General features: G+C 37.8%; 1 protein-coding gene across 2 annotated transcripts in view; it reads left to right on the forward strand.

Annotated features, from left to right (window-relative positions):
• Positions 1–21,007, forward strand: part of UBXN7 (UBX domain protein 7) — a 61,556-nt gene extending 40,549 nt beyond the window's left edge. For both annotated transcript variants that reach the window (XM_081832063.1, XM_081832075.1), the window contains 6 exons: positions 829–975; positions 2,196–2,286; positions 2,943–3,070; positions 10,638–11,031; positions 11,160–11,239; positions 12,739–21,007. In XM_081832063.1, coding sequence (XP_081688189.1) covers positions 829–975; positions 2,196–2,286; positions 2,943–3,070; positions 10,638–11,031; positions 11,160–11,239; positions 12,739–12,900 — 1,002 coding nt within the window. In that variant the 3' untranslated portion in view covers positions 12,901–21,007. The remainder of the gene's footprint in view (positions 1–828; positions 976–2,195; positions 2,287–2,942; positions 3,071–10,637; positions 11,032–11,159; positions 11,240–12,738) is intronic.
• Positions 21,008–23,614: the final 2,607 nt, after the last annotated feature.

The following is a 23,614-nucleotide window of genomic DNA, read 5'->3' on the forward strand; positions in this document are numbered from 1 at the left end:
GGGCAAAATTATTCAAAACTATGCCTTTCATTTCAGTTCTTATGTAGAGGTTTGAGGTAGCATTTGCTTATTTGCCTTCCTGCTATTCTTTTCCTATTTGGCATTATTTCTTAGGTCTTTGTGGTGATGAGGAACTGTGAAACAAAAAGTGCACACTCATGATTGATATTTGTACCATACACTGGGGAGTCTTGGAGATCATTCTGAAATATTCTGTGATCCTGTGATCTCAGGTTTCGAAATCCACCTTTAGGAATAACAACCTTAAGAGAAGACACCCTCGGCAGCTCTTACTGAAGTGTTTAGGGTGATTCTGTAAAATAGCACGTGCCTGATAATTGGGATGAAAATGGTATTTGGAACTGTGTATTGGAAACACATTTTGAAGTATGTATATGCATGTATGGAAATATTGAGAAGAAAACAACAAAGTAATACATACTGCTTATATCTGTTTAAAAGGGGAGATATTTATGGATAGGGATCAGAAGAGACAATATGATATAATTATATGACTTGTTGACCTTGTTTGTGGAGTCTTTTTTAGGTCAAGATGTTTAATTGTACAGTAGAAATTTAGCCATTAAATAAGTAACAGTGTATAAATGAAAAGCAGATAATTTAAATTTGAAGAATGCTTGAAAATGGACAGTATAATTATATACAAATATGCAAATTAATGTAAATGCTGTATAGATACTGAAAACTCTAGATGTTGTACTTGAGGAAAAAACTTAGTATTTATATGAAGACAGTTTCTGAATTCTGAAACATCAGTTACAAGTAGAAAGTGATTCTAACAAATGTTATGTTACTTTACTCTTGCAGGCCAAAGAGTGCGGCCAGATGCAAAATAAGTGGCTAATGATAAACATTCAAAATGTACAAGACTTTGCATGCCAGTGCCTCAACCGTGATGTATGGAGCAATGAAGCTGTGAAGAATATTATCCGGGAACATTTCATTTTCTGGCAGGTGAGATGGAGAGTTAATCAAAATTTTTGTGGTATTTTACTTTTGTAGTATGGGATGTTGGGGAGGAAGCATTAGGTTATAAAATGGGGAAAAATTAATAACAGTTAAATTGTGACATATGAAAAAATAAAACCACCTAATGGCTGAAATAGTAAGGACAAGTGAAAATAAGGGCAGCAATGAAGAACTCTTAGGGGAAGGAGGAAGAAAGAACCATGCCATGTAAAACATATAATACTCATATCTCAGAAGAGTTTATATATTTTGATAGAATGTACAACTACACTGTTCAGGAGAAATATAACATGAGCCACATAAGTAATTTAGAGTTTTCTAGTAGCCACATTTAAAAAGGTCAAAAGAAATAAGTGGAATTAATTTTAATATATTTTTAAAATTCACTCTATAAATGTAAATATATATATATAAAATTAGTATTAAAATATCAAGGGTTTTTGTTGGTGTTAAGTCTTTAAGATTTGGTGTGTATTTTATACTTAGCAGTATCAGACTAGCCACATTTCAGGTACTTCAATATGATACATGTTCTGGTGGCTACTGTAATTGACAGTGCAGATGTAGAAGTTCTTGGAGTAATGGAAAAACATTTGCCTAAGGCCTGGATTTTAGCTTGAGTTTGATACTCCCATCTGTATGTCCTTAGACTTGTCACTTAGGGTCTTGCTGGCTGTAATTACTTTTTATATAAATTATCAAGCTAAAGTTAGATGACCTTGCTCTGATTTTTTATTTTATGAAAAATTAACTGAAAATAAAAACTTCTCAATGAACTTAATTATTTTCCCAATGCAAGTTATGCTATTAATGTTATTAATTTGCCTTTTCATGTGTTGCAGGCCCCTAAATTCAGTATGATTTTTCTGAATGGTACTCTTTTATTCAGCACCTGTTGATTGGTTATCTCTTTGTCTAGCACTATGCTAGGCACTCGAGCCATATAATCTTAATATATTGTGATTTATTAAGATGTATATGTTTGAGAGGAATGACAGATGGACAGATAAGCAGGAAGGGCAATAGACTGGGAAGGGAGGAAGAACAGATTTTATGTTTCTGTAAGTTTCCAGAGGGATTGAGGGCAGGAAGTTGAGGAAATTCACACCAGATAACTTTCATTTTCTATTTAATGTAGGAATAAGATTCTTATATATACCAAAGGTTAGAAGCTGACCTTTTTTATAATATCAATGATTTAACAGGTTTATCATGACAGTGAGGAAGGTCAGAGATACATACAGTTTTATAAGCTGGGGGATTTCCCCTATGTTTCCATCCTGGATCCACGGACAGGTAAGATTTATGTCAGCTTACAGTCTTTAACCTCTCATTTATCTTTCAGTTTTCTCAATAATTGATCTTTACTATTGGACTTGGATCCAGTTTCAGAATTATTTGTAATAATTTAGATAAAGGGTTTTTGTTCATGCCCTTGAAATGTTTAAATATCTGTGAAGTATGTATTTAGGAGTCTGTTTCTGGTAACTTTGGGAGATGGTAGTATTTTGTATTTTTGTACAGTTCTGTCCTTTCAAAGAATAGTTGTTTATCTTTCTTGTCCTTTTATAAGGGATCCCCTTAGGTTTTCTATCATTAAAATATTGATTGTTCAATTACTGGTTGTAATCCCACCAGAGAAGCAGGGGATAGAGCTAGTTTTATTATTTTAATTGCGCTTCATATAGATACTGCTTTGTCTGAATCTCTTTTTCTTAAATGGCAATAAGCGATACCAGCAGATAAAGTAGCTGCCCCTGTCATGATGGCTCGGAGTCTCTTAGGTTGGTTATAATTAACGTATCCTCTAGTTTATGAAGACAGTATGTAACTTATGCTGAAGGGTGGCGTGTATGTTCCCATACAAATTTTAATTATGCATGTGCCAAAGAAATATTTAATGAGAATATTCAGAATTAATTTTATTATATATCCTCATTTTTAATTTTTAGGTCAGAAGCTAGTAGAGTGGCACCAATTAGATGTATCTTCTTTCTTGGATCAAGTGACAGGATTTCTGGGTGAACATGGGCAACTGGATGGACTTTCTAACAGTCCCCCCAAAAAATGTGCCCGTTCAGTAAGTATGACTGAGAAGTGGTGATGGGCAGTTAAGTGTAATTGTGTATGAATGTCTTGTGTAAAATGTTTTGAGTAAATATAATAACATAAGTTTTGGACAGTTACAGTTTCACAGCACCTTAGACACCCTCCTTATATTTGGATAATTTCCCACATTAGGGTTCAGTCTTCTCAGTGAAATTACAAGATTCGTATTCCCAGTTTCCCTTGCAGTTAGGGTACAGGCATGTGACCTGAGACCCGGATCTAGAAGTAAACAATGTGAATATGTAGCAGTGGACAGGACGACTGCTGTGGCAAGCCCAGTGACAGAGGAATCCACTCCTTCAGGGGCAGCACTGCCAGTGGAAATGGTATTTTTCCTAGACAGTTTTCATGGTGGTATAGCTGGGCATTATTATTGGTTATATAGCTTTGGGGCTTGGCTCTCTGGCCCACTCAGATTATTTCTATATATAATTTCTATAATATGCTATTATGAGGCAGACCTGTTTGATAATTGGAATCAAGATTAGTGGCATGTAAGAGAGCTTCAAAGATATGGGAATCTCACATTTGGTTGTAGGAGCTATTTGGGTTTGATGGCAGTGAGAATAAAATTCGTTTCAGAGGATATGACTTGAGCAGTCCATATCATGCATCTGTGAAACACAGTTCCTTAAGTTATCACCTAGAATAAAGTACCCACAGGCACAAAATGCTATGGGTGCTTGCCAAGGAGTGGTATAGAATTCTTTTTTTTCCCCCCTTAGAGCAGTTTTATTTAGGTAGACATAGTACTGCAGAACAAAAACATTGTTTCATCTTTATCTATAGACACAGTATTTCGGGGGTTTTTGTTTTGTATTTTGTTTTGTATTTTGTTTTGTTTTGGTTTGCTTTTCTCATTACCCAGAGAGTAATTTACTTAAGTAGAATTCTTTTTTAAGGCATAAAAAACCCAGAGAGTTTCTTATCCTTTGTAGTCATAAGGCTGTTACTCTCAAAAACCAGAGACTGGGCTTTTGAGTTGCTGAATTACAATAACATAAACTGAGTTTACAACTTCACCAGGTCTTTTACAAAAGTAAGGCTTTTAGTGGGAGAGTGGGAACATAACATTGGACAAATACATAGAGGTGATTGGGGTAACTAGTACCTCAGACCCCACTTCTGATACTAAATTCTCTGAATGTTACAAATATGGATCAACTGTGTGCAAGAGAAACACCCACAAATAATGACTTAAACAAGGAAGACATCTCTTTTCTCAACAAGAAGTTGACATAGGCAGTCTAGGACATGACTCCTGTGGATGTCATCAAGGAACCAGATTCCTCCTCTTGCCCCCACCCCCTCCTTTATCCTTAGTATTGGCTTTTTGTTCTCATGTTCACAGTATAGATGCTATGCTCCCAGGCATTATATCCAAGCATGGACAAGGAAGAAGGGGGTAGTGCCTCTATACAAAAGTAAACAGCTACAGATAAGAATTCTGCTTACTTTAGCTGGACACATGTCCTTGGACAAATACAGTTGAGGTTCCGTTAAGGAGGCAAAGAAGACTGAATGTGATATAGGAAATTAGTAGTGTCCATAATAATGTCATTCTTTAAAATCAACCTATATGGTACACAGTGTTACTATCTGTAGTCAGTCTAAGCCATTACATGTCGTATGGGCACATCTGTTTGCTTTTGTGTGTGTGATAAGTTAGCCGTAAGTTTATTTTATTTAAAAAAAGTTATAGGGGCACCTGGGTGGCTCAGTCGGTTAAGCGTTTGACTCTTGGTTTCGGCTCAGGTCATGATCTTGGGATCCTGAGATCAAGCCCTGTATCGGGCTTCCTGCTTAGCACAGAGTTTGCTTGGGATTCTTTCTCCCTTTTTTTTCCCCTCCCCCTCTGCTCCTCCTCCCCCACCCCCCGTGAGCTCTCTCGGGCGCTGTCTCTCTCTCTGTCTAAAATAAAATGAGGGGCACTTGGGTGGCTCAGTTGGTTAAGCGACTGCCTTCGGCTCAGGTCATGATCCTGGAGTCCCGGGATCGAGTCCCACGTCGGGCTCCCCGCTCAGCAGGGAGTCTGCTTCTCCCTCTGACCCTCCCCCTCTCATGCTCTCTGTCTCCCATTCTCTCTCTCAGATAAATAAATAAAACCTTTAAAAAATAAATAAATAAAATAAAATAAAATGAAATCTTAAAAAAAAAAGTTATAGCTTTATGAAGTATAGTTAATGTGTAGTAAATAGCATGTTTAAAACTTACAAGTTATAGTTTTTGATTTGAGCATCTTTTCACGTGCTTTTATACTATCTCTCTTTTGTTAAAGTGTTTACTCAGATCTCCAGCTCATTTTTTTATTGAGTTGTATGTCTCTTACTGGGTTGTAAGAGTTCCTTAGATAATAAGCCTTTGTTAGGTATATGGTCTGCATATATTTTCTCCTAGTCTGTTGCTTATTTACTCATTTCATAATAGTCTTTTGAAGAGCAAATTTTAAAATTTTCACGAAGTCCAATTTATAAACTTTTATACTTTGTGCTTTTTGTCTCATATCTAAGAAATCTTAGCCTAACTCAAGATTTTATCCCATTTTTTTTATATTTTAGTTCTTAAGTCAGTGATCCATTTTGAATTAATTTTTGTATACGGTATCAATATAGGGTTCAGTTGGGGTTTTTTGTTTGTCTGCATATGGCTATACACTTATTCTAGCACCTTTTGTTAAAAAACACTGTCCTTTCCCCCATTGAATTGCCCTTCTCATCTTTGTCAAAAAATGATCGTATATATGTGTGGGTTTATGGACTCTTTTTGATTAATATGTCTTTCTTTACACTAATATTTTCTGTCTTAATGATTACTATAGCTTTGTAAGTCTTGAAATTGCATGGTATAAATTCTTAAACTCTGTTCTTTATAGTTGGTTATTTCAGGTCCTTTGTGTTTCCACACGTTTGTTTTGTTTTTGTTTTTTAATTTTTTAAATTTTTTTATTTTTAACATGGGAAGGATCTATGGCAGAGAGATCCACATAAGCTTTGTTTATTTATTTACTTATTTTTAAGTTTATTATTTATTTTAGTAATCTCTACACCCAATGTGGGGCTCAAACTCACAACCCTGAGTGGCATGCTTTTCTGACAAAGCGCCCCAAGATCCATATAAGTTTTAGAATCAGTTTGTCACTTTCCGTGAGGAAAGCTGCTGGGATTTTAATTGGATTTGCGTTGGCTTTATGGATCATTTCGGAGAAAATTGACATCCTAACAGTATTGAGTATTCAAATCCACGATCTCTCTATTTGTCTTAAATTTCTTTCCGCAGTGTTTTACAGTTTTTGTATATTGCCCTTGTAGCCTGCAGCCTTGTTAAATTTAGTTAGTTCTGTTAGTTGTTTTGTAGATCCCTCAGAATTTTCTATGTAGATGGTCATGTTGTTAGCATATAAAGACTTAGTTTATTTCTTCCTTTCCAGTCTCTATACCTTTTTCTTAGGTAGGACCTCCAGTATAAAGTTAAATAGAGGTAGTGAGATTAGACATCCTTGACTTGCTTCTGGTGGTGGGGTGAAAGTATTCACTCTTTCACCATTAACTTTGATGTTAGCTATGTTTGTTATAGATACAGTTTATCAGGTTGAGGGAAGTTTCCTTCTATTCCTGGTTTGCTGAGTTTTTATCATGAGGGAATTTTGTCAGATTTTCTACATCTGTTCAGATGAACATTGGTTTTCTTTTTTATTGAATATATATTGGTTGGCTTTTTAATGTTAAACCAACCTTGCATTCCTGGGCTAAAACTTTTACTTGGGTTATTATCAGTGCATTTTATGTATTGTTGGGTTTGATTTGCTAAAATTTTGTCAGGAATTCTTGGGTCTGTGTTCATGAGGGATATTGGTTTGTAGTTTGTCTTTTGTCTTCTCATAATGTCTTTTGACTGGTTTTGGTATAAGGTTAATGCTGGCCTCACAGTGAATTGGGAAGTGTTTCTTTCACTTCCGTTTTCAGGAAGAGTTGTTTTGTTTTTTAAGATTTTATTCATTTATTTGACAGGGAGAAAGAGAGAACAAGCAGGGGGAGTGGTAGGCAGAGGGAGAGGGAGAAGCAGGCTCCTTGCTGAGCAAGGAGCCCAATGCAGGACTCAATCCCAGGACCCTGGGATCATGACCTGAGCCAAAGGCAGCTGCTTAACGACTGAGCCACCCAGGCGCCCCTCAGGAAGAGTTTGTATAAAATTGGTATTACTTTTTTTTTTTTTAAGATTTCATTTATTTGAGAGAGAGAGATCACGAGCAAGGGGGAAGGGTAGAGGGAGAAGCAGACTCCCTGCTGACCAGGGAGCCTGATGTGGGACTCGATCCCAGGACTCTGGGATCATGACCTGAGCTGAAGGCAGAGGCTTAACCAACTGAGCCACCCAGGAGCCCTAAAATTGGTATTTTTCTTCCTTAATGTTTGATGATATTCACCAATGAAGCTACCTGGACCTAGAGCTTTCTTTGTGGGAAGTTTTAAACTACAGATTCAATTTAATTAATGGATAAAGGACTACTCAAGTATCTATTTGTTCTTTTTTTTTTTTAAATAATAAAAAGTTTGATTACTACACGAAGTTGGTAGGATACAATAATTTGCTATAAAATATTTATCACATCTTTATTTCATGGAAATAAATTTTTGTAACAGTGATAATATATATTTCAGTGTTTCATTTTTTTCAGAAATGGTCACTAGTTTTGATGTTCTTGTGACATTGAAGGTCTTTAGCAGATTAAAGTATTGTTTAAAATTTTAAAACAGTCTCAAAATTACTGAAAAATGCTATTATGGCACAAAGCAGGTCCGAACCATTTAAGATTAAATTATCCATTTCTTTTTTTTAAGATTTTATTTGAGAGCATGAGAATGTGGGGGCAGGGGGATTCGTCGAGGGAGAGGAAGAGGGAGTTTCAAGCAGACTGTATTGAGGGCAGAGCCTGATGAGGGGCTTGATCCCATGACCCTGAGATCATGACCCAAGCCAAGACCAAGAGTCAGACACTCAGCTGACTGCACCACCCAAGCGCTCCCATTTATTCTTTAATGAGCTTTAGTAGGTTTTGTCTTTCTAGGGATTTGTCCCTTTTACCTTAGGGGTTGACTATATTGATATAAGGTTGTTCATTATATTTCTTTGTTAGTCCTTCAATGACTGTAGTATTTGTAGTGATTGTTATTAATCCTTAATAATCCTATTAATCCTGTTATTGGTAATTTGTAGCTTCTTTTTTTCCTGACAGTTTGGCTAGAAGCATATCAGGTTTATTGATTTTAAACAACCAGCTTTTGGTTTTAATGATTTTTCTTCTGTTTTCTAGGTCATTGATTTCTGTCCTTCCTCTTTTTCCTTCTATGTAGTTTGGGTTTAATTTAATTTTCTTTTTCTATGTGGGTACTTTTTTATTTAAGATGGAAATTTAGTCATTAATTTCAGACTTTTCTATTACATGTTGAGTTCTATAATTTCTTTGTAAGTGCTTCCTTAGCTCCATAGCACATTTTTTTTTTTTTTAGCTGCAAGGGAAACTGATAAATGGAATTTTTTGGCTGGACAGGTTTTCTTTTATAGACATGATTAGGATTCTGTAAGTAAGAAATCAGAGGAGAATGGATATTGGATAGGAAGCCAGTAGTGTCTGCCACAGAGACGGTCTTTAAAATCAAGTTACATACTGTGCAATGTCATTATTGTAAACCTACAGTCCACCTAAAAGCCATTGCAGGTCATGTGGGCACTTTACTTGCCCTTTTTTGGTGGTAGATTAGCCTTAGGTTTATTCAACATTTTTTTCTTAAATTTTTTGTTTTATGATTAGCTGTACATAGTAAAAGTTGAAATGAGGTTCCTTTAGTTTTTTGTTAGTGACCCATACTTTTTACCTTTTTATTGTGGAAAATTTTCAGCATATTCAAAAGTAGAAGGAATTTATTGAGCCTCTATGTATCCATTAACTAGTTTCAGTAATCATTGCAGGTGGCCAGTCTTGTTTCATTCATACCTCATCTTAGTCACATTATTTTGAAACAAATCTCAGAATTCATTTTTTCATTCATTAATACTTTGGCATGTATCTTTAAAAGATAAAGACTCTTGGGACACCTGGGTGGCTCAGTCGGTTAAGCGTCTCCCTTCAGCTCAGGTAGTGGTCTCAGGGTCCTGGGATCAAGCCCCACGTCGGGCTCCCTGCTTGATGGGGAGTCTGCTTCTCCCTTTCCCTCCGCCTGCCGCTCCCCCCTGCTTATGTTCTTTCTCTCCCTCTCTCTCTCTGTCAAATAAATGAATAAAACCTTTTTAAAAAAAAGATAGACTATTTTTTTAAAACACAATCACAATACCAGTGATACACCCTTTAAAAAATTAGCAGCAATTCCTAGTATCATGAGATGTCTAGTATTCAACTTTTGATTACCTTACAAAGTTTTTTTTTAATAATTTGAGTTAGATCGAAATAAGTTCCACTCAGACAACCCATATTTTGCAACTCAATCAGTTTAGCAATATTTGTGACAGAACTTTACCTGGGGGAAAACTGTTGAAATTTGCATTTCTCATGATCACAGTGAAACCCTTCATTGTAATTAAGTTTGGAGAAACATAGTTGTTGGTTTTTCCTATTCATTATATGCTGTTTTGTTTTGGTTCAAATGTTAGGGGCGCCTGGGTGGCTCAGTTGGTAAAGTGGCTGCCTTCGGCTCAGGTCATGATCCCAGGGTCCTGGGATCGAGTCCTGCATTGGGCTCCCTGCTCAGCAGGGAGCCTGCTCTCTTGCTCTCCCTCTGCTCTTCCCCCGGCTGTGCTCTCTCACTCTCTCTGTCAAATAAATAAAATCTTTAAAAAACAAAACAACAACAAAAAACAAATGTTCGAGATCTGTTACGTTTTTTGCAAAATGATGATTACTGAGTTTATTGATATCCTCCTCTGTGTCAAAGCAGCGCTAGTTGAAGAATATAGTGATGAGTGAGGTAGACATCCTTTTCTGTGTTGAGTCATTTTAAAAACTAATGTTTTGGCTTTATATTTAAAACCTTAATTCTTGTATTTTTCTGGGCCGGGAATAAACTGTTTTCTTGATTCTATTCATTTTGCTATAAAGGAAACCTGCGCTTGCAACACCATTATGCCAGGTGGTAGTTTTTGTTTTTAAAATATACATTCCAACTTGGCTGTGTAAGACAAAGTTGTTGCACTCAAATAGCTTAAACTTTACTATAGTAAAGAGATACATTCTGCAGAAAGTAATATTGGCAAGCTGACTGTTATATTTCTTTTTTTTTTTTTAAGACTTTATTTATTTATTTGAGAGAGAGAGGACGAGTGGGGAGAGAGAGAAGCAGGCTCCCCACTGAGCAGGGAGCCCGACGTGTGGGACTCGATCCCAGGACCCTGGGATCATGACCTGAGCCGAAGGCAGACGCTTACCCGACTGAGCCACCTAGGCGTCTTGAGTGTTAAATTTCTTATGTCCTGTTTGACTTTATCTATTTTTTGATTTAACTGTTTTCTTTTTCTTTCCACCCACGTTTTATGACTGCATCTCGCAGGAGAGCCTTATAGATGCAAGTGAAGACAGCCAGCTAGAAGCTGCCATCAGAGCCTCCTTGCAAGAGACACACTTTGATTCAACACAGACAAAACAGGATAGCCGCTCAGATGAAGAATCTGAATCTGAACTTTTTTCTGGCAGTGAGGAGTTCATATCCGTTTGTGGCTCTGATGAAGAAGAGGAGATAGAGAATCTTGCCAAGTCCAGAAAATCTCCCCACAAAGATTTGGGGCATAGAAGAGAGGAGAACAGAAGGCCACTAACTGAACCCCCAGCCAGAACTGAGCCTGGAGCAGCCACAAACCACCAAGGATTGCCAGCCGTGGATTCAGAAATATTGGAGATGTCACCTGAAAAATCAGATGGAATAGTGGAGGGCATAGATGTAAATGGTGAGTTACATTCTAGACCTGCTTTACTTAAAACTTGAATGTTACTGAAGGGGTTTGTTTATTTGTTTAAGTTAGTCTCATGTCTTAAGCTCTTACTTTTTTTCTTTTTTTTTTAACCCTTCCTTTAGGACCAAAAGCACAGCTGATGTTGCGGTATCCAGATGGAAAAAGGGAACAGATCACTCTTCCAGAGCAAGCTAAACTGTTGGTAAGTATATCTGATTGGAGGTGTTTACTAGAAGCAGAGAAACTAATTAATTGGCATAATTGGCTTTGTGAATCTTTGAAATAGATGGTATTCAGTCTGGCCTCTAACTGGAAACTTAACTGTGGTGCATCTTTGGATTACTTTATTTCCTTGTCAGATTATCTTAGGCAAGTCACATAGGGTTTGTCTAGTCAAGATTTTCTATTCCATGGCTGCATGGTATAGAAACCCAACTGAAATTATTACCTGGAAAAGGGGAGTGGAGTTATTTATAGTATCCGTGGGGCTCCTGGGTGTCCTAGTAGCTGACCCTGCAAAGTGGTTGAAAACCGAAAGTATTTTTCTGTGTGTTTTTCTCATGGGGCCTGTTTTGTTTCCCTTTTGTGATTTTCTGCTTCATACCATTCTTCTCTGTGTATACTGGTGGGTTTTGTTTACCTCTCAACTTGTACATGGTTCATCATAGTGATGCTGAGGGCCTTTTCATCTAAAGTCCACAGCTAATGGGCTTCCCTCTGTTCCTGACTCCTGGAAAAGAGAATGGGTCTGACTAGCTTAGCTTAGCCTATGAGTGAATCCCCCTTGGGTCAGTTGTCCACACCTAGCCACTTGCTGTGGCTGGAGATAATTAACCTGATTCTTCAAGACTGGATGACTGAAGTGCAAGAAGGTTCTGATACCCAGAACTATCTTCCTGGTCTAGTATTTGGATGGGAATGGGAGATGAGATTGTGGATAGAACAAGTATAGATCACTTCTTTGAGAAGTTTGGTTGTGAAGCTAGAGGGAGCGAATGGGCAATAATCAGAGGGGAAAAATGACTGAAGGAGAGAGTGAGCATCTTTAAGTCTGAGGGGAATCATCTGTAGAGAGTGAGATGTTGAAGGTACCTATAAAAGGGGATATCATAGTGGCGCGGTTTTGGAGAAGGAAGAAGGGATTCAGTGCGCAGGTGGCACGGATGTCTGCAGGTGGACTGAAGGACAGATTGTTGATAAAAAGGAAAAATGGTAAAATGTTTAAAAAGAAGATGATAATTTTACAGATAGAAATTGAGTTTGTGTATTTGGGAGACAAACATAATCCTGTATATTTCAGTATCACTTAATGGCCCTAAATTATTGGATGCAGGTTTATTATCGTCCCATCCAAAGAGTTATATTGGCCCTTCCACAAGGGTAAGCTTTGGTTGTGTGAAAGCGTAACTAAAATTGGGGTGCCTCGGTGGCTCAGTCGGTTAAGCGTCTGCCTTCGGCTCAGGTCATGTTCCCAGGGTCCTGGGATTGAGCCCCACATTGGGCTCCCTGCTCTGCCCCTCCCCCAGCTGATGCTGTCTCTCCCACTCACTCTCTCTCTCAAATAAATACAATCTTTAAAAAAAAGAGTAACTTCGTATCTTATCTGATATGATAGAAATGAATATAAGATATTTAATTCTTTAATATATTCTTTCTTTGTATTTCCATCTAACAGCTTTGTCTTTCTCTTATTTTTCATAGGCTTTGGTGAAGCACGTCCAGTCTAAAGGATATCCAAATGAACGTTTTGAACTTCTCACCAACTTCCCTCGAAGGAAACTCTCTCATCTGGACTATGACATTACATTACAGGAGGCAGGCCTTTGTCCTCAAGAGACTGTCTTTGTACAGGAAAGAAATTAACATCATGGCCTGACCTCTCTCAGTTTACCCCTTTTTTCCCTTTCCTGTGAGATACCATGTCACTAAGTATGCATTTTGGCTCATAGGACCATAGAGCCAAAGTTGGGCAAGCAAGTCACCTGCCTTCTCTTTTATTTCTTGCTCTCTCCTATATTCAGTCTCTTTTCCCCCTCCCCCCACCTTTTCAGTCCTCTTCTATTTTCTTCTTTTTCCTACTATTCTTTCTTTCTTACCTAATCTGGTGACCAAATGGAAGTGTAAGGATTAGACCTCCTAGTACTGGCAGCAGGAAATGTGTGTTCCAATAAGTGGTCTCTTGCACGGCACTTTTTTGGGATCAAATGATAATGTTACTCCTCAGATCCTTTGGTAAAGGAATGGCTAGATTCAGAATAAGAACAACCTCCCTTTTTTGTAAGCCCCATTTTTGGTAGGGAAAAGAAACTCTATAACACATGTTTTGTTTTGTTGTTCATGTAAGAAATATCACGTGACAAAATATCCAGGCTTCCGTTTACATGGAAAAAGCATCCCTTATAATTATTGCTCATCATATTTAAAATTTTTTTCAACGGATTCCCATGTTCCCAGCTAGAATTATTTCCATGGTATGTGTTATTGGCAGAAAGAGTGTTAAATGTAGGGTGAGTAGCATGGGGTGGCTTTCAATATCCTAGCCTGAAACAGCTTTCTTCATTATTACTTTATAAACTGTATTGATCCTGCTAGTCCTGAAAGGGACATTTAGTGAGGCTCTTGTGGTGATTAGAATAGGAAGGTGCTTGCTGTTTTTGCCAGTACAGCATACTAGTTCCCTTGGCCCTTCCATTGTTTGGGTCCACAAGTGATCAATGGGAAGGCAGCTGTTCAATAATCATGCAGTCCAGTGGCTTGTAGTTGTAACCACTATGGTTATTGATCGTCCTATGGGCTTTAAGGCATACTTATGTATGTCCTGGGGGGAAAGAGAAGAAGATGCAGCTGAGAGTTGCTAACCATGTTCCTGCGGTTAGAATGATTCATTTTTTTTACCCCCGGTTGGAATAGTTTCTAAAAGGCTCTGGTGACTGAATGAGCTTAAATTCCTCTACTGTTTTCTTGCAAAAGGTATCAAAACTGAAAGCCTCTGTAAGGGGAAGACCTTTAAATTCAGTTTATAAGACAACATTTAGTAAGGGAGGTGGAGAAGATTATCAGCAGTCTTCAGATGTTGTGGGGTTTTTCTGCCAACAAAAGCCACATTCAAAATGTAGTTGGTGAAAGCTTTTTTCCGTATTACTTAGAAGAGGCCATCTTGAATCTATGTAATACTGTTTGACTTAGCACCTTCACTGGATGCTCAATTCTTATTTTGAGCTTTAGGGTCCTCTGAAGGGGTAGTAATGATTCTGGTGGCAAAATCAGAATTTTAACCTTGTTATATAGAATGGGCCTATTTTGTCAATTGGGGATTTGGATCGATCGATTCTTCTACTTGAGGAACATAAATTGCTATTGCTCAGAGACCTTTAGGTTCCCATCTACTTTAAGATCACTCTCTTGGCAACTAGGGGATTAAAAAAAAAAGATGCTCATGTGTTGCTAGTACACAATTAGAGAATATGGTTTCTAATGGTTGGATTTAGAGGGATCCTTCCTAAAGAATGAGTTATGTATCTCCTCAAGGAAATCATGGAAAATTCTGTTTATTCTTCAGTGAGTCCTTTTGAATTAATGTTCTTACATTTTTTTCTAAGTCTGTGTAAGTGCTTATGTATAAGTATATAATTGTATAAATATTTATAAATATATTTATATAATTACAATTTCATTTATACCTTGAGTCAAAGTTCTCTCTTTAGATTGGTGACTGAGTAATACCATTTCGGTGTTTTTTCATAGGCTCTCGAGTAACTAGCAGCTTCTGATTTACTGAGGAGACGTGGTTTTCATGTTAGTTCCTCAGTTGTATCTCTCAACTTGGATAATGTACTTGCTATCTGAGGAATAGAGCTCTATAGTAGCAAAGGTGCAGTAGAGGGTTAAAAACATGTTGAGTAGACAAGGTCAGAAATGCAAAAATTCAGGGAGGCACAGGGTAAGAACTGCGGGCATGCCCAGCTTTCGTGCTGTGATGGCAGCGCCCCGCTCTCTGCAGTCACAGCTGAAGCCCAAATCTGTCAAAAATGTGAAGCCTAGAATTTTCCCTGTGGGACTCTTTCATCCTTTTGCTTACTAACTTCTCTTTGCAAAACGTCTCAAGAACCTGAGGCATGTTCATTAATGATAGGATGTAGTTCTGCCTTTTTGATGAGGTCAGCCGTGGCATATCCATTTATGAGAAACCAAAGGGACTTTTCAACATGGCTTTTACTGTGAGATGACCCGAGTATGTATAAAATGATTCAAGTAAGCATATCAAAGACTTAGGGCATGAGATACTGATCCAACTTAGGTACAGCGGGTGTGTCTAGAGTACAAGATGTTGAGGATTTTCTTTTATTGTGAGGCAGAAGTGTAATTATCCCTGGTTTGATACAGAGGCCCATGGGGAGAGTAAATAAGGAGTATCGCTTCGCTCATGAACTTAATTCACTAAAGGAGTAAGCTTCCTCCAGTTTGTCTTATTTCCTCTGCAAATTCCTTTGCTCTGTGGAGGAGAGATTTTATTGAATAGATTAAATGAAGCTAGTAAGATTAGTTAAAAATAGCCGTTCCTTGTAGGTGTTGGAAACAGCTCGAAAGAACAGGGGGGTTGGAAAAGGACAAGAGAGACTTTGAGAGTGACAAGAAACAAATACAGGGAGATGGAATGAAAACTAGTGGGGGAAGAAAGTGACAGGAAACACCTTTTGATTTTAATTTAGAAAGGAACCAGAGAAGAGAGAGAACAGCCAAATGAGGGAAGAATGGGAAACTAATTTTGAGTAACTAGCATGTGCTAGGTACTTCCTGTGCATTTTCTCCTTTAATCTTCCTAAGAACTCTACAAAGTGTATATTCTCCCCATTTTGTAGATAGGACACAATTGAAGTTTAGAGAATATGTTCAGGATGTCAAAGCTAGTAATTGGCAAAATCAAAATTGGCATCCAGAGTCCATGCTTTTTTCACTCTCTTGCTGTTGTCTCCTACAACAGGGGAATCAGTTTACCCAAAAGGTTATCTTCCTGTTGTTTGGCTCTGTAAATTATCATTTGGTTTTGTTTCCTTAAAGCTTGTGGGATTTGCACTATGCCTATAAATTCTTACTTACACCACTGTTTTGAGGGACTGATGATTGCTTTTTAAAAAAATGATGCACTGATGAAAATGTGAAAGGAAAATATGTGGCATTATTTGCCAAGAATAAATGGAAAGGGTAAAAAATAATTTTATCTTTTTTTAACCATTTTTGGGAAAAGATAGAGTTATCTTTTCTTTGTCCCACCCATACCAGATTATTGAACTCTCTATGTGTATGTTTTTAAATCTCCTATAACATTCTACTTCCTTGACTCTAAAAGTCAACAAGTATTTACTGAGTCCTTAATCAAAGTTGGAAATATCTTGAAGTCTAATACCTGGTTTCTTCTGTTTTATCCAGTTGGAAAGATACACTACACATGAGATAATTGAAGAACATGTAAATGCTTACCTTTTTGGTGCTGAACAATAATTACAGTAAAAGTTTAGAAAGGGGAAAGACTTAGGCTTTCATTAGGAAAGTCCACAAAAAAATAAATAAATAAATAAAACCGAAAAGTGGCAAACACTGTAGCTCAAAGTTTTTGACTCACCTGTATTCATTCCTTTAGTTCCACCTTTTGTAACTACTAGACTTAGGGCATGACTTTTATCAGTAAGGTACACCCAGCACCCAAGTAGGAAAGGATTATTGATCCTAGGACTAAAGATTTTAGCTAGCAAGGATCTCACTTGGACACTTAGGAAAATACCAGAGGGAGCCACTAGGAACTGGAAAGTGAAGGAAAGATTTCATTTCTCTCCCCAGGTACAAATCAAATGTATAAAGGGGCACTATGTGTAGGCATAAGTGCACTTGGGTAACAGCGCTGCTGCTAATAGAGAATTGGACTAGATCAATAGTTCTCAGTCTTTTCAAGTAAAAGGACTTAAAATATTAAAATTCGCCAAGAGTGGGGAATTGTGGGGTTAATTATTAATAACATTAAGTCCATAGATGAGGAAAATGTAAATGTGCGTATGGAATTGCAGACCCTTTGCAAAAACTCCAGGAACCCACAGACTGTAGACCACCAAATTAGATTATCTTTGAAGTTCTTTCCACTCTAAAATTTTATACTTCTAATTTCTTCTCTTTATATTATCCCTAGGCTAATTAAAAATTTTCTTGTTAATCACTTCCGGTATTTTTTTTTCTGTTTCCAAGTTTCATTTGCCCAGTAACTTAATCTAACCTCACTGTGATGACTAAAATCTCCAAAAAGGAAAATATCGTAGTTCTAGATCTAGTAATGAGCTTTTAAACACAATTCATAATATTTAAAAACTTCAGGCTGTGTTTCTAATCGGTGTTAAGTATGACTAAAATGTAATTAATGAGAATCAAATATTTCACTGACACCAGAGTTAAATTTATTTTACCTGTGTGCTTAAACAAAGCACTTTACTGGCTGAGCAGTTGTTAGGAAATTGATTTGTGTAAGTTGTAGAATTCACACTTGGTTTTGGCAGGAACAACTTTTTCAAGATTCAATTAGGCTGACTTTCAAAAATATTTCTTATCTCACAGAGTATATCTCTATTAGGTCATTCATATTCTCTCTGTCTCTGGCCCTCTTTGAGTTAACTACTCAGTAGTAAATCATAGGATGCTGGTTGATGAGTAAGTGATGGCTTGTGTCAAACTAAATGAGAGTAGGAAGAACCAACCTTACTGATGAACGTGGCAGTTGTCCAGTATTACAAGCCTTAATGAAAAGGCTACTTAAAGACAGCTGTGTCCCATGAATATTCAGCTTCATTGATTTGCCTTGCATAGCATATCAATTATTGTCTTGACTTGAAACTTAGTATTGCATTGTACACGGTTTAGACTGGTGGCAAGAATGTTCTTTCGTACAGAAAATAACCAACAGAATATCAAGGCACTATCTTGATTTCTCCTATTCTATAGAAGTTTAGTATTTTAGTCTTTGAACACTACTAGAGAGACAGCTTAGAATCAAGAATATTTTTTTATAGAGATTTTGACAACCTTGATAGTTTCCCCATGAAGTGAACTTGTGATTAAATTACTGGATGTGATGATGAGACTGTTAATTAGAAAATCGTTTCATCCTACATTCTCTTTTACTTTGTCATTCTCTATTCTCAATTTTTTTGGACATCCATTCACTGAAAATTAGTCATGATTTTTAATGAAATTAACTATAAGAAATTCCATTTCTAAGTTTGAATAACACTTAAAAATTTTTTCATAAAATATAAGGGAACAATTTGAAACAATAGTTTCAAAACAAGTGTTTTCATAGCTCATTTTCTCTCTCTACCTAAAAATTCTTATTCCAAATATAGAACAGCTAGCACCTTGATACCCCTCCCCTTTCTTTGGCCTACAGAATGCTGTTGTACTGCTTAGAGTCTCAGTCATTCTCCTAAACATGATCATTTTTGGTTCAAGCCTTTCTTTGCCATATGATCTCCTAGTAGAGTTGGGCAGTCCAATATGAACTACTTCAGTAAAACGATTTAACATTTCAGAAAATTATTTTCAAGAGATGGCCAGGTTTACTTGGATTAGAGATACAAATACCAATGGTAGTATTTTGCCCAAGAACAATCCCACATTAATCTCTAAATATGGGGAAGTTGCCTTGTTGTACTTAATTCTGTGGCCACAAACAGCAAATTTTTGTTGTTTGCTTATTGGTATTTCCTGTATAGAGATCAAAATGCCCTGAGATTTTTATATCCCTTACGGGGTCACTTAAGTTTTCAAATAGGAAGAATAGTGAAGCTACATGGGACTGAACATAAGAAAAATTTTATCTGTATCAAAACAAGTTATTAATCTAACTGGGCTACCATGAATCATTCATTTATAATATGTGGTAAATAAAATGGGAAGCATTTCAAATCACTGGATAGTTCTGACCTGGAATTCTCCTTTTCTTAAAATCTTTTTTATTTGCTTTTTTCATAGACTCAGTAAGAGCATCTTAACTAATAAGGGAGAGATTTTGGTCTGGAGCTATTCCCTGCCATTCTTTTTTTTTCTTTTGTCAAGCTCGCTGGTTTTAGAAGAGTACATGTCACTAGATTTCTGTTTCAAATTAATGACACTGCAATGCTGATGCTCAGAAAACTGCTTTCAACAAAATGGTTTGATAGTATGTTCTCAGATCTCTGTGTTCTTAATAATGGAAAATATCAATACATTAAATGGTGTGATTCAAAATATTAAATAGGTTTTTTACCCTAATCATATGTTCTTAACAACTTTTTGATTTATTGCCCTGTAAGTTAAACCTCACATGAAGTTACCATTGCCACCAGAAAATCCCCTTTTACCTGCTAATTAGAATGAAAGTAGTATGTGACCTCCACTTTTTAGTTAATGAGTGTAGCAAGCTTGTACTAGCGGCTGTTTATCTTACCCATTTTGGGACTTGGGCCTTGTTACTTTCTAATGTTTGTCCCTTCAGTTTTGGAAAGGCTATTTCAAACTCTTGCTGGGAAACAGACAGTGAAGCTCTGATAGAATCCTCTAGACTTAGATACAGAGAGATGAGTACCAGTTGATGCTAACATGATACTTGGACTTTGAGGGGCTTTCATCCAAGCTTTGGCATGAATCTGTTAGATACAATTTTTTCACTCCTTTAAAAATCTTTTCGGTTTTCCTTTTGATTGTTAACAACTTCTAAGCATCTGGTGTCTTTTTTTTTTAACCCTTTAAGAAAAGTCCTTTTTTGAGTAGGTATTGATTGTTCCATGGATACTCTCAGGAGTGTTTGTAGGCTCTGCATGCTTTGTCATTAGTTTGAATAATGCGTTTTGAATCATCTGGGATGTCCCGATTCTGGCATGTCCTCACTAATTGTGTTTTTAAAACATTTTTCATGTCATTTTCCAATTCCCATCTTATTCAGAGAGGTTAATCAAGGAATGAAATTTGTTTGGGGAATAGGGATGGGGGTGGGTTGGGGACTCGAGTGAAGTCAGCTTGGGGTATTTGCTTTAAAGTGTTTCTCAAGCAGTTCCTAACAGTATTTAGAGATTCCCTGGGAATCCTTCATTCTGGACAAAGTGGCGGTCTTAGTGAGATTTGCGTTTTTAATGCAGGACAGGCTCGAAATTTAATCTGTAGTGTAATTTAGTTATTGAATCCAAGAAGATAATGGACAGAGACAGTGCTCCTATTGTAATGTTTCTGGCAAGTGCTCCCTAAAATGCACATATAGTTGTCAGTTTTCTGGGCTTTTAATCCCATGGTGCTAGGAGATAATTTGTTTCTGCAGTTCTTCTCAAAAGTGGGAGGAAGGGTTTGGGACCAGTGAGCAAGGGGCAACTGGATCATCCACTAAATTTTTTTGTTCACAACACACTAGAGACCCTCCTGTATATCTAGTAAGTGATAATTAAGGTGCTAGGGAAAGCCTTAAATTTGAAGACACATGGAGGCCGTAGAAAATCTAAACTTGGAGGAGAAAAACATGCCGTTAGGTGAAGCAGAGCTGTAACTGCTGGCTAAGACTCAATGGAACTTCCACTTGCTCTAAAACCAGGGAAATCTTAGATAACTGGGTGTGATATATCTATAGATACACATACTCTATAGGTAAATAATTAAAAAGAGGGTCTTTCAGTTGGTGATCCTCTGGTTTTGGCTGTACCAAATTGTGAATATCCTTGCTGTGTTGTACCCAGTTGCTTTATATTGGTACTGCAACTTGAATGGGGGTGGGGTGGGACATTTGGGGTGGGGGAGGGAGGGGAGTGGGATAAGTCTTTTGAAGACATCAGCTCACTGTGCTGAGAGAGGGACCAAACTCAAGGAAACCTCTGATCTATAAATTCAACTGCTGCATTTTTTTATAAATACATGTAAATGTCCTGTTGTAATATTTGATCTTGGAAATAAAATCAAAAACTTTTCAGTATTAGTTTTTTTTTTTTTTTTGGTATTGTTTTTGTGAGATAAGACTCCCTAGGTATTATTTCAGTTAATATAATTCAGGTTTCAAGAGCTTGCCCTCATATTCTCATGTTTAGGGCACTGAAGTGTATTTATTGACATAGGTTAATTCATCACATTATCAAGGATAATTTTGCTAGATTCTCTGCTACTAGTAGTATGTTGAACATTGATGGTAATTGCTCTGTAAATGTTGGTCGCGTCATGAAATCACTGGGTGAGTTAGCTTTTTAGGAAAGTAGGAGTCTAGAACTCATATTTGGGCAATTCCAGCATGTAGTCTTTCAGACCAGGAATAATGACTAAGGACACAACTCTAATAAGAAAAAAGGAATTTTTAAATTAATGGGAGAAAAGCCAGGAGATAGATTATATTGTGTTATAGAAATTGAGATCACTGCCTAGCTCACAGTAACCCCAGGAATCAGTTTGTTATTCCTCTTCTTCTTGTGGAACTATTCCTCATCCCCATGCTTCAGCAATGTATCCTGATGGAACTTGCCATCTTCTTCCAAGACCTTGTCTCCCTGGCCACATGGACCAGCCAAGGGGTGGGCATAAATACTAAATTGGGTTGAGAGATTCTTTCCCATTCTTCCAGCCACAGAATGCTTATCCTTAACCTTAACTAGCCTCACTGTGTGCCAAATATAGAAATATGGTGATGAGCAAAACGTACACAGTCCTGTCCTCAGGGAACTTATTTTCAGTGAATGCAGACAATAAACAAATGAAAAATACTGATTTGATTCAAAGACTGTGGAAAAAAAAATAGAAAAGCAGATAATTCTGCTTTATTTTTATTATTTTTTTAAGATTTGTTTATTTATTAGAATGGGGGGAGGAGAGGGTGACAGTCTTAAGCAGACTCTGTCGGGCGCCTGGGTGGCTCAGCTGTTAAGCATCTGCCTTCAGCTCAGGTCATGATCCCGGGGTCCTGGGATCGAGCCCCGCATCAGGCTCCCTGCTCGGTGGGAAGCCTGCTTCTCCCTCTCCCACTCCCCCTGCTTGTGTTCCCTCTCTCGCTGTCTCTCTCTCTGTCAAATAAATAAAATCTTGGGGAAAAAAGGCGGATTCTGCCGAACACGGAGCCCAACACGGGATCTCATGACCCTGAGATCATGACCTGAGTCGAAACCAAGAGTTGGACACTTAACCCACTGTGCCACCCAGGCGCCCCAAGAATTCTGCTTTAAATAAGGTGTTGGGGAGTTAACATTTAGGCTGAGACCTGAAGGATACAAAGAAGGTGGCCATGCTAAGAGTAGGAGGAAAACTTCCAAGCAGGACAACAACTGCAGAGGCTGGGGAGCAGCAAAGTTTTTGATGGATCTGAGGTATTTCGAGAAGGCAGATGGGTCTGGCATGTGGTGAGCAAAGGGAGTGGCATAAAGTGAGTAAAAGCCAGATCATAGAGGCCTTATTAGGCCCTGGTAAGGAGCTCAGATCATGTTTCAAGTGTAATGAGAAGCCATTATTAAGTGGACAGTGAATTGGAGGAGAGCAAGAGTAGAGACGGTTGCAATGATCAAACTGTAAAACAGAGGTCACCTGGGCCAGAGAGTGGCAGAGCACCTGGGAAGTAGGGTATAGAGTAGAGATGGGCTATGAAGGTAGAAATGGAGAGACTTAAAATGTGGGGGAATGAAGGAAAGCAAAATCAAGAACGACTCATTTCTGGCGGTGGGTATGTAGCGGTGTCATTACTGAGGCGGGAAGATGTGATCAGGCAGGTTTGGTGGAGAAGAAATCATTTTGGATGTGTTCATCATGAAACTTCCAAGGGTAGGAGTAGTATAGGACATGTAAGTATGAAGCTTGGAGGAGAGGTAGACTGGAATTGGAGATTTGAAAAATCATCAGCGTTACAGACGGAGTTTAGTTCCATGAGAGAGAATGAGGTCACCTAAGGAGAAGGTTAAAGAGGGTCCAGAACCTACGTCTGGAGATCGCCAACAGAAAGAGGCCCAGTCAAGGAGATGCAGTCAGTGAGGGACGAGAAACACTAGAGTGGGGGGTTAAGGGAGCCAAGAGCAAGAATTTCAAAAAGGATCTAGTGGCCAGCTATGCCTAATTCTGTCTTGGGGTCAAGTAAGAAGGACAGTGAAGTGTTTATTAGACGGAAAAAGTCACTGGAGACCAAGATCCATCTCGGTGTGCTGTTGGAAACAGAAGCCTAATTGGGGTGGCTTGAAGTTTGTAATATTTTTATACTAATACAGAAAACAATACTTCCTCTTCAGCGGACTAGTGTAAATGGCAATTCTTTCAACATCTCCTATCTTCCTTTTTTTCTCCCTCCAATTAAGGGAATGTGCTCTCTTGTTTAGTCAGCTGTAAGCTGAGGTTGGAGCCCGCCCACAGGAAGCTGATAGTCTGTCACTCATATTTGGGGAACACTGGCCTGATGGTCATCATCTTTTCCCCTTCCCTTCTACCAGTGAAATGTTCTCAACTTCCTCTATTCCTTGCTTAGATCCCACCTCCAGACCCCACAGTATCCCTTGGAATGGAACATCTGTCTATCCTGTTCTTGTAAGCCTTTCAGTCTTGGTTAATGGTATTAGGCAAA

The sequence above is a fragment of the Leptonychotes weddellii genome, chromosome 1, assembly GCF_054177405.1.
Source record: "Leptonychotes weddellii isolate Sample4059 chromosome 1, ASM5417740v2, whole genome shotgun sequence".
In the NCBI taxonomy this organism is placed as follows: domain Eukaryota; kingdom Metazoa; phylum Chordata; class Mammalia; order Carnivora; family Phocidae; genus Leptonychotes; species Leptonychotes weddellii.